We start from the raw sequence: 11204 nt of genomic DNA, 5'->3' as shown, positions 1-11204 counted from the left end.
CCCGGACGCCTGGGCCCCCGCGCCACACTCACGCCTCCAGCAGGTTGTGGGGCCGGGCGAGCAGGCTGTGGGGGTCGGCGTGGGCCCGCAGCAGCGGCCCCATGGCCACGAGGGCGGCGAGGGCGAGCGCGTGGGCCCGGGCGAAGCGGGGCGACCCCAGCGCCGCCGCCGCCCCCCAGCTCAGCCCCCCGGCCAGCGCCGCCGCCGCCGGCCCCACGGCGCCCGCCGCCGCCGCCACCGCCGCCGCCGCCGCGCTCGCCGCGCCGCCCATGGGGCCGGGGCCGCCGGAGCCGGGGGGCACTGGGGGGCCGGGGCCTGCTGCTGCTGCTGCTGGTGGCCCTGGTGCTCCTGGTGGTGGCCCTGGGCCTGCTGGTGCTGCTGGTGGTGGTGGCCCTGGGCCTGCTGCTGGTGGCCCTGGTGCTCCTGGTGGTGGCTCTGGGCCTGCTGGTGGTGGTGGCCCTGGTGGTTGGCTTGGACCTGCTGGTGCTGGTACTGGTGGCCCTAGACCTGCTGGTGGTGGCCTTGGTGCTCCTGCTGGTGGCCCTGGACCTACTGGTGCTGGTGGCCCTGGTGGTTGGCTTGGACCTGCTGGTGCTGGCGGCCCTGGGCCTGCTGGTAGCCCTGGTGGTGGCCCTGGCAGCGGTGGTGGCTCTCCTGGACCTGCTGGTGGCTCTGGCGGTCCCGGTAGCGGGCTTGGACCTGCGGGTGCTGGCGGTGGCCTTGGTGGTGGTGGTCCTGGCGGTGGCCCTGGACCTGCTGCCACCGGAGCTGCTGCTGCTGCTGGTGGCCCTGGAGGCCCTGGTGGCCCTGGAGCTGGAGGCCCCGGTGGCCCTGGTGGCCCCGGCCCTGCGGCGCTGGTGGCCCCGGCCCCGGCGGTGGCGGCGGCGTCACCTCCGCGCTGAGGCCGGGTGACAGCTGCCACCGCGGGGCGGGGGTGACGGTGACGGACGAGGGAGGGGACGTGGGGGGGGGAGCCAAGGGCGCGGGGACAAGGACACCGAGGGGACGGGGACGCGGCGGCCTGGGGCCCCCGGGGGGACGTGGGGTGGGGCTGGGGTGGCCCCGGGACCCCCAGGGGACGTGGGGTGGGGCAGAGGGACCCTGGGGACCCCGTGGGGCCGTGGGGCAGGGTCCCTGTGGGGCAGGGTCCCCATGGGGCCGTGGTGGCCCCAGGAGCCCAAGGACCCTGTGGGGCCCTGGGACGGGGCCTGGGGACCCCATGGGGCTGTGGGGCGGGGCCCCCGATGACGCCGTGGGGCCGTGTCCCTGTGGGGCTGTGGGACGGGGCCCCCGTGGGGCCGTGGGACGAGGCCCCTGAGGACCCCATGGGGCTGTGGGACAGGGCCCCCGTGGGGCTGTGGGGCCATGGGGCAGGGCCCCCGAGGACCCCATGGGGCAGGGCACCTGAGGACCCTGTGGGGCCGTGGGGCGGGGCCTCCGATGATGCCCTGGGGCTGTGGGGCCATGGGGCGGGGCCCCCGAGGGCCCCGTGGGGCAGGGCTCCACTGGGGCCGTGGGGCGAGGTCCCCGTGGGGCTGTGGGGCAGGACCCCCAATGACGCCGTGGGGCAGGGTCCCTGTGGGGCCATGGGGCTGTGGGGCCGTGGGGCAGGACCCCCGATGACGCCGTGGGGCAGGGTCCCCGTGGGGCGCCAGGACGCAGGCAGGAGGCGGGAGGGCGGCGGCGGCAGCGCTTTATTGGGGCGGCCGTGGGGCGCCCCACGGCGGGGCCTCGTCCCCCTCCTCGTCCTCGTCCTGCGGCTCCCGGTACTCCCAGAGCCGGATGCTGCCGTCCCACTGCGGGGGGAGCTGGGGGTCAGCGCCCCATAGAGCCCCAGCCCCATGGAGCCCCCGGCCCCATGGAGCCCCAGCCCCATAGAGCCCCCAGCCCCATGGAGCCCCAGCCCCATGGAGCCCCCAGCCCCATAGAGCCCCTCAGCCCCATGGAGCCCCCCCAGCCCCATGGAGCCTCCCAGCCCCATGCAGCCCCCCCAGCCCCATGGAGTCTCCCAGCCCCATGGAGCCCCCCAGCCCCATGGAGCCCCCCCAGCCCCATAGAGCCCTCCCAGCCCCATGGAGCCCCCAGCCCCATGGAGTCTCCCAGCCCCATGGAGCCCCCCCAGCCCCATAGAGCCCTCCCAGCCCCATGGAGCCTCTCAGCCCCATGGAGCCCCCCAGCCCCATAGAGCCCTCCCAGCCCCATGGAGCCCCCAGCCCCATGGAGCCCCCCAGCCCCATAGAGCCCTCCCAGCCCCATGGAGCCCCCAGCCCCATGGAGCCCCCCAGCCCCATGGAGTCCCCCCAGCCCCATAGAGCCCTCCCAGCCCCATGGAGCCCCCAGCCCCATGGAGTCTCCCAGCCCCATGGAGCCCCCCCAGCCCCATAGAGCCCTCCCAGCCCCATGGAGCCTCTCAGCCCCATGGAGCCCCCCAGCCCCATAGAGCCCTCCCAGCCCCATGGAGCCTCTCAGCCCCATGGAGCCCCCCGCCCCCTTTACAACTGCCCCACCCCATAGAGCCACCCAGCCCCACAGGACCCATAGCAGCCACCCTCAGGGACCCCCCAGCACCCCCAACCCCCTGCGCGGGAAGCCCCGCCCCCCGGAAGCCCCGCCCCGCCAAAGCCCCGCCCCCCGGAGGCCCCGCCCACCGAGGCGCTGGCCAGGGTGCCGCCGTCGGGGTGCCAGGACACGTCGCGCACGCAGGCGCCGTGATTGGCCAGGCGCCGCACGACCCGCCCCGTCAGCACGTCGTACACTGCCGGGGGGCGGGGTCACGCACCGCCACGCCCCCCCCGCGCCACGCCCACACCCCCCACGCCACGCCCACCCGCGCTGCCCCCGCCCACTGCGCCCCGCCACCGCCGGTTAAGGCTGAGGCCCTGGCTCAGGCCACGCCCCCTCCCGGTGTGACCACGCCCCCCTCCAGTGTGACCACGCCCCCTCCCAGGGCACACACCCACCGCAACAGTATGACCACGCCCCCTCCCAGCGTGGCCACGCCCCCTTCAGAGCACCCGACCCCTCCCAGTATGACCACACCCCCCTCCCGGTGAGGCCCCGCCCCTTCCAGGGTACCACGCCCCCTCCCAGCATGGCCCTGCCCCCTCCCACTGTGGCTCTGCCCCCTCCCCGCCCGGCCCCGCCCGTCCCATTGTGGCCCCGCCCCCTCCCGCCGTGGCCCCGCCCCCCCTCCCAGCCCATCTCCACCCCTTCCGTTGTGGCCCCGCCCCCCTGCATCCTGCCCCGCCCCTTCCGTTGTGGCCCCGCCCCCCTGCAGCCTGCTCCGCCTCCCCGCCGTGGCCCCGCCCCTCCCCACTCCCTCCCGCCGCGGCCCCGCCCCCCCGCCGTGGCCCCGCCCTCTCCCAGCCCCCTCCCAGCCCACCCCCACTCCCTCCCGCCGCGGCCCCGACCCCGCCGTGGCCACGCCCCCCGCCGCGTCCCCGCCCCCTCCCTCCACGGCCCCGCCCCCCGCCATGGCCCCGCCCCCGCGCACCGAGGACGGCGCCCGAGGCGCAGCCGGTGCCCAGGAAGCGGCCGCCGGCGCCGCGGGGCGGCGAGAGGCGGCAGCGGATCAGCGTGTGCAGCACCCCGTGGCCGCGGAACGTCATCAGCGAGCTGTCGCCGGGCAGCGGCCCCGCCCCCCACGCTGCCGCGGGGCACGCCCACCGCCGCGTCACGGCCACGCCCCCGCGGTGACGTACACCCCCCCCCCCCGGGCTCTGCGGGGCCCTAGCGCCCCCCTCCCATCCCGGGGCCCTAGCGCCCCCTCCCATCCTGGGGCTCCACGGGGTCCTAGAGTCCCCCCTTTCCCCCCAGGGCTCCACAGGGCCCTACGGGGCTCCGCGGGACCCTACCGCGCCCCTCCCATCCCGGGGGCGCCCCCCTCCCATCCCAGGGCTCCGCGGGGTCCTAGCGTCCCTCCCCCCCCGCCCCCCCAGGACTCCACGGGGCCCTACCGCATCCCCCCCCCCGCCCCCCAGGGCTCTGCGGGGCCCTAGTGCCCCCCTCCCACCCTGGGGCTCCAAAGGGCCCTAGCGCCCCCCCTCCCATCCCGGGGCTCCTCAGGGCCCTAGCGCCCCCCCCCGCCCCCCGGGGCTCCACGGGGCCCTAGCAGCCCCGCTCCCATCCCAGGGCTCCGCGGGGCCCTAGCGCCCCCCCCCCCGCCCCCCGGGGCTCCACGGGGTCCTAGCGCCCCCTCCCATCCTGGGGCTCCACAGGGCCCTACCGCCCCCCCCCCCCGCCCCCCGGGGCTCCGCGGGGTCCTAGCGCCCCCTCCCATCCCGGGACTCCGCAGGGCCCTAGCGCCCCGCTCCCATCCCAGGGCTCCGCGGGGCCCTAGCGCCCCCCCCCCGCCCCCCGGGGCTCCACGGGGTCCTAGCGCCCCCTCCCATCCCGGGGTTCCTCAGGGCCCTAGCGCCCCCCCGCCCCCCAGGCTCACCGTGGCGGGGGGCGCGCTGCCAGCGGTAGTCCCAGCTCTGGCGGGCGACGGCGCGGCGGGCGGCCGCCAGCCCCCCCGGCCCCGCCGGGCGCCGCAGGTCCCACAGCTTCGCCGTCTGGTCCTTCGAGTTGGACACCAGGTACCGGCCGTCGCCCTGCGCCCGGGGGGGGGGGGGGGGGGGCTGAGCGCGGGGGGCGGGGCCATGGGGCCCAGTGTCCCCCTCCCGGTGCTCCCAGTCAGCCCCCCCACTGCTCCCAGGGCCCCCTCAATCCCCTCCAGTCCCCCCCCAAGTGCTCCCAGTCCCCCCCCCCAGTGCTCCCAGGACCCCCCAGTCCCCTCCCAGTGCATCCCCAATGCTCCCAGTCCCTCCCCAGTCACCTCCCCAGTACTCCAGTCCCCCAGTCCCCTCCCCAGCGCCCCCAGTCCCTCCCCAGCCCCTCCCCAGCCCCCCCAGCGCTCCTAGTGCCCCCCAGTCCCCTCCCCAGCGCCCCCAGTCCCTCCCCAGTCCCTCCCCAGCCCCCCCAGCGCTCCTAGTGCCCCCCAGTCCCCTCCCCAGTGCTCCCAGTCCCCCCCAGTCCCCCCCGGGGCTCACGCGGGGGTGCAGGAAGGTGAGGCCGTCGCGGTGCCCCGCCAGCAGCCCCACGGGCCGCGGCCGCCCCTCGTGCAGGCACCGCCGGTCCCAGGCCCGGCACACGGCGTCGTCGCCCCCCGAGAGCAGCAGCTGCCCCCCGCCGTCGCCCAGCGCCACCGCGTTCACGTCGTCCTCGTGCGCCCGCACCTGCGCCGCCGCAGCTCCCACCGGCCCCGGGCTCCCGCCGGCCCCCGGGGCCCCGCCGACCCCCCGGGGCCCCGCCGACCATCTCGGGAACCCGCCGACCATCTCAGGAACCCACCAACCCCCCGGGGTCCCACCAACCATCTCAGGAACCCACCAACCATCTCGGGAACCCACCAACCCCTCAGGGTCCCACCAACCATCTCAGGAACCCACCAACCCCCCAGGGTCCCACCGACCATCTCAGGAACCCACCAACCATGTCAGGAACCCACCGACCCCCAGGGTCCCACCAACCATCTCGGGAACCCACCAACCATCTCGGGAACCCACCAACCCCCCGGGTCCCACCGACCACCTCGGGAACCCACCAACCATCTCAGGAACCCACCAGCCCCCGGGTCCCACCAACCATCTCAGGAACCCACCAACCATCTCGGAACCCACCAACCTCCTGGGTCCCACCAACCATCTCAGGAACCCACCAACCACCTCGGGAACCCACCAACCCCTCAGGGTCCCACCAACCATCTCGGGAACCCACCAACCATCTCGGGAACCCACCAACCCCTCAGGGTCCCACCAACCATCTCGGGAACCCGCCAACCATCTCAGGAACCAACCAACCCCCCGGGGTCCCACCAACCCCCCGGGGTCCCACCAACCATCTCGAGAACCCACCAGCCCAGGTGGCTCCCACCAAGGTCCCACCAAGCTCCCAGGACGTTTTGGGGTCCCACCAACCCACGAGGGTCCCACCAAGCTCTTACGATGTTTTGGGGTCCCACCATCCCCCCAGGGTCCCCCCGAGTCCCCAGGCCGCTCCAGGCCCCCCGGCGCCCCCCGCCCCACCTGCAGCGTGCGCCGCTGGGCCTCGCGGTCGTAGAGGTAGACGCAGCCGTCGTTGGCGCCGCCCAGAACCTCCCGCCCGTCGGCCGCCACCGCCAGCGAGAACACGGCGAAGCGCCGCTCCGCCGGCCTGCCCCACGGCGCCGCCGCGTGACCCACAGCGCCGCCCGGCCTGCCCCACGGCGCCGCCCCGTGACCCACGGCGCTGCCCAGAACCTCCCGCCCGTCGGCCGCCACCCGCCAGCGAGAACACGGCGAAGCGCCGCTCCGCCGGCCTGCCCCACGGCGCCGCCGCGTGACCCACGGCGCTGCCCTGTGACCCACGGCGCCCCCTGGCCTGCCCCACGGCGCCGGCCCGTAACCCATGGCACTGCCTGGCCTGCCCCACGACCCCCCCATCCTGCCCTGCAGCCCCCCCATCCTGCCCCATAGACAATCCCACCCCACCCCACGGCCCCCTCCAGCCCCCCCCACCCTGCCCCACAGACGCCCCCCACCCCGCCCCACAGAGCTCCCCCATCCCGCCCCACCTGAGGTCGAGGGCTGTGTGGTTGTCGCCTTCCCCATAGATGTCGAACACGTGGACTGGGCGGGGCCGCGGGCGGAGAGGTGGAGCCACGTCAGCCACGCCCCCTTCGGAGGGAGGGGCCAACCAGGCCCCGCCCCCCCCCACACACACCCAGCCCAGCGCACGGGGCTCCACCCCCACCCGGCCCCATGGGCGGGGCTGGAGGACACGCCCCCAAGGCCTAGCCCCGCCCCCAGACACTAAGCCCCACCCCTAGCGCCTAAGCCCCACCCCCCAGAGCTTCAGCTCCGCCCCTGCGGCTTAAGCCCCATCTCCAGGCTCAAAGCCCCGCCCCCAGGGCCCTAAGACCCGCCCCCAGGGCCCCACCCCGCCCCCAGAGCTGAAGCCACGCCCCTCGTGCTGAAGCCACGCCCCTCGAGCTCAGTCCCCGCCCCCCTGGAGTCCAGTCCCTGCCCCCCGAGCCCAGTCCCCACCCCTGCCCCCACTCCCCAAGGCCCACTCCTTATGGCCCCGCCCCCGCCCCCCTGAGGCCCCGCCCCCCTGAGGCCCCGCCCCCCGCACTCACTGTAGTCAGACCAGCTGGAGTAGAGCAGCTGGGAGCCGTCTGGGCTGAAGGCGACGTCCAGGACGCTCCAGCCGACGTCGCGGCCGCGGGCGGCGCGGAGCAGCCGCAGCCCCCCGGCGCGGCACTCGTACAGCCGCAGCGTGTGGTCTGCGCACGTGTGGGGCAGCGCCGTGGGGCAGAGCCGGCCCCGCCCCACAGCCCTGCCCCACAGCCCTGCCCCGCGGCCGGCCCTGCCCCCCGGCGCGGCCCGGAGCAGCCGCAGCCCCCCGGCGCGGCACTCGTACAGCCGCAGCGTGTGGTCTGCGCACGTGTGGGGCACAGATCTGCCCCCCCGCCCTGCCCCCCCGGCCCGGCCCCACGGCTGCCCCACGGCGCTCACCCTGGCAGGCGGAGGCGAAGAGCCGCCCGTCCTCGGAGTAGACGCCGCAGAACGCCTTCTGCCCGTACGACTCCGCGAAGGCCACGCGGTTCGGCAGGAAGCTGCCCCGGCCCCACGGCGGCCCCACGTCAGCCCCACGGCGCCCCACGGCCCATCGCCCCCCGTTACCCACCCAGTTCCCCCATTCCCTCCCAGTTCCCCCAGTCCTCCAGTTTCCCCCCCAATTAGCCCCCCATCCTCCCAGTTCCCCCATTTCCCCCCAGTCCTCCCAGTTCCCCCCATTAGCCCCTCATCCCTCCCAGTTCCCCCCATCCTCTCCCAGTTCCCCCCATTCTCCCCACTCCAGTTCCCATTCTCCCCGCACTCCCCCAGTCCCTCCCCAGTTCCCCCCTCACTCCCCCTGGTTCCCCAGTCCCTCCCCAGTTACTCCCCTATTCCTCCCCCAGTCCCCCCAGTCCCTCTCCAGTTCCCTCCCACTCTCCCCCCACTCTGCCCCCCTAGTCCCCCCAGTTCCCTCCCAGTTCCCCCCACTCTCACCCAGTCCCCCCAACTCTCCCCCCCAGTCCCCCCCTAGTTCCTCCCCTATTCCCCCCCCAGTCCCCCCAGTCTCTCCCCCAGTCCCCCCCTACTCTCCCCCTAATCCCTCCCAGTCCCCCCCCCAGTCTCTCCCCCAGTCCCCCCATTCCCCCCTCACTCCCCCCCAGTCCCTCCCCCATTTCCCCCACTCTCCCCCCAGTGCCCCCAGTCCCCCCAGCGCCCCGCTCTCACTGGGAGCTCACTCGCGCCCTCTCCCCCGCCGAGAAGCTCCCGTTGTGGCACCGGCCCCACTCGCGCTGCGGAGGCGGACGGAGGTTTGGGGGCGGGGGGTGTGTGTGGGGCCGGGGGGGGGGGGGGCCGGCCGTGGGGCAGCCCCCCCCCCCACGCGCCCCCCCCAGCCCCCCAGCGCCCCGCTCACCTGCCGCAGCAGCCGGGGGAGGCTGCGCTCGGGGGGGGCCGGGCCCAGGCGCCCCTCGCCCAGCCGCAGCTGCGCCTCCAGCTCGTGGCCCCGCAGCCCCCCGGCGCCCGCTGTGGGCACGGGCCGGCCTTGGGGTGGGGGGCGGTGGGGGGGGGACGGCGCCCCCCACACCGCCGCCCCCCAACAACCCACCTCCCCCCCCCCCGTGGCGGGCTCAGGCGTCCGGGCCTACCTGGGGGGCTGGCGGCGGCGGCAGGGGGGCGGCGGCGGCTCTTGGCGTCTTCGCCCGGCTCCGGGGGGGCCCCCGGGGGCCGCGTGGGGTCCCTGGGGGGCGGGGGATGCTGGGGGGCGGCTTGGGGCAGGGGGGGCGTGTGGGGTCCCTGGGGGGCGGGGGATGCTGGGGGGCGGCTTGGGGGCGGGGGGGGGGCGTGTGGGGTCCCTGGGGGCGGGGGATGCTGGGGGGGGTTTGGGGGTGGGGGGGTTGGGGGGGCGGGGGGGCCCCTGGGGGGTGGGGGATGCTGGGGGGGGCTTGGGGGCAGGGAGGGGGCGTGTGGGGCCCCTGGGGGGCGGGGGATGCTGGGGGGGGCTTGGGGCAGGGAGGGGCGTGTGGGGTTCCTGGGGGCGGGGGATGCTGGGGGCGGCTTGGGGGCGGGGGGGGGTCGTGTGGGGTCCCTCGGGGCGGGGGCTGTTGGGGGGCACTGGAGCGTACTGGGGGGCACCGCGGCATACTGGGGGGCACTGGGGGAGCACTGTGGGGGCGTTTGGGGGCACTGGGGTGTACTGGTGGGGCACTGGGGCATACTGGGGGTGCATCGGGGGGCACCAGGGCATACTGGGGGGGCATGAGGGAGCACTAGGGGGGCGTTGGGGGGCACTGGGGCATACTGGTGGGGCACTGGGGGGGTGTTGGAGAACACTGGGGTGTACTGGGGGAGCACTGGGGAGTGTTGGGGGGCACTGGGATGTACTGGGGGGGGCACTGGGCGTCACGGCGGTGGGGGGGGGGAGGAGAGGTCACCGCCCCCCCCCCTCCCGCTCCCAGCATGCCGTGGGGCAGGTCACCTGCGCAGCAGGTAGGCCAGGACCTGGGCCAGGTCCACGTCTTCGTCCTCCTCCTCTTCCTCCTCCTCCTCCTCCTCCTGCTCTTCTTCCTCCTCCTGCTCTTCCTCCTCCTCCTCCTCCTGCTCCTCCTCCTCCTCCTCCTCCTCCTCCTCCGGCCGCGGGGGGGGGCGGGGGGGGCGGGGCCGGCGCGGGCCCCCTCCCCCCCCGCCGCCGCTGCTGCTGCTGTGCGACCCCATCTAGGGCAGACCCCCGCCTGGGGGGGGGGGGAGCGAGGGGGGTGCGTCAGGTCCCGGAAGGACCGGCTGTTCCTTCCCCCCCCCGCTACCCCCGGCGAGCGCCTGACACCGTCCCCCCCGCACCGTGGTGACCCCCGTTCCCTCAGCGACCGGCTGTTCCCACCTTGTTACCCCCGGCGACCGCCTGACACTCCCCCGCACCCTGGTGACCCCCGTTCCCCCAGTGACTGCCTGTTCCCCCGCTACCCCCGGTGACCGCCTGACACCCCCCCACACCCTGGTGACCCCCGTTCCCCCAGTGACTGCCTGTTCCCCCGCTACCCCCGGTGACCGCCTGACACCCCCCCACATCCTGGTGACCCCTGTTCCCCCAGTGACTGCCTGTTCCCCCGCTACCCCCGGTGACTGCCTGACAGCCCCCCACACCCTGGTGACCCCCATTCCCCCAGCGACTGCCTGTTCCCCCCCCCGTTACCCCCAATGAGTTCCTGACAACCCCCCGCACCCTGGTGACCCCTGTTCCCCCGGCGACCGGCTGTTCCCCCCCCGTTACCCCTGGCAACCACCTGCCCCCCCCCCCCGTTGCCCCCGGCTTCCCCCTCCCCGTTGCCCCCAGCGACCAACCTACCCCCGTCTCCCATGGCAACCAGCTGACCCCCGGTGTCCCCCGGCAACGGCCCCCCCCCCCCCGGTACCGTCCAATGGGAGCCCTGGGGGGGGGCGCCCGGACCCTCCCGCGTGGCCCAATGGGGGCACGGGATACTTGGGGGGGGGCCGGGGGCGGGGCACGACCCGGTGCTGACCCGCAGCTACGGCCAATAGGGGCGCGGGACGGCGGCTGCCGGCCAATGGGGAGCCTCTGCCCCCCCCCCAGCAGGGTCCCCACCGGCGACCCGGCAACAGTCACCCGGTGGGGGGGGGGGCTACAACCAATCAGGACTCGCCCCCCGCCCGCCAGGGACCAATCAGGAGCCGCCGCCGCCGCCGCCCCCGCCCCCCTCGGCGCCCCCCCCTCACCTCCGCTCCGGCCTTGTTTACACAGAGGCGCTGCGGCGCTGGGGGGGGCGGAGCCAACGCCGCACGCGCCCATTGGCTGCGGCCGTGGCCCCGCCCCCTCCTCCCACGCACCACGTGGCAGGGGAACGCCCCGCCCTCCGCTCATTGGCTCCCGCCCCCCGTGGCGGGCTCTGATTGGCCAGGAGCTGATAAGCACCACAGCCTCCCGCCTCCCCCCCCCAACCAGTGCTGAGGCGCATCCTGATTGGCTGGGGGGGATGATTGGCAGGCGGCTCAGAAAGGGGGGGTGGGACAACACCAGCCACGCTCCCCCATTGGCTGGAGAGTGCCTGGCTGGGCTCCGATAGGCCGAGGCATGGCAGGGGCGGGACTAGCACACCTCACAGCCACCAGCAGGCT

The 11204-nt window shown here is 76.1% G+C and overlaps 1 protein-coding gene across 1 annotated transcript in view; it reads right to left on the bottom strand.

The window, feature by feature from the left end:
- The window catches only part of LOC134152982 (fat storage-inducing transmembrane protein 1-like), a gene marked incomplete at its 5' end in the record, with an annotated part of 2212 nt that extends 2004 nt beyond the window's left edge, over positions 1 to 208 (bottom strand). The window contains one exon of the mRNA XM_062598769.1: positions 33 to 208. Within this exon, the coding sequence (XP_062454753.1) occupies positions 33 to 208 (176 nt within the window). The remainder of the gene's footprint in view (positions 1 to 32) is intronic.
- Positions 209 to 11204: the final 10996 nt, after the last annotated feature.

The sequence above is a fragment of the Rhea pennata genome, chromosome 37 (genome assembly GCF_028389875.1).
Source record: "Rhea pennata isolate bPtePen1 chromosome 37, bPtePen1.pri, whole genome shotgun sequence".
Classification (NCBI taxonomy): Eukaryota; Metazoa; Chordata; class Aves; order Rheiformes; family Rheidae; genus Rhea; species Rhea pennata.
This window is presented reverse-complemented; position numbering and strand designations above follow the sequence as displayed.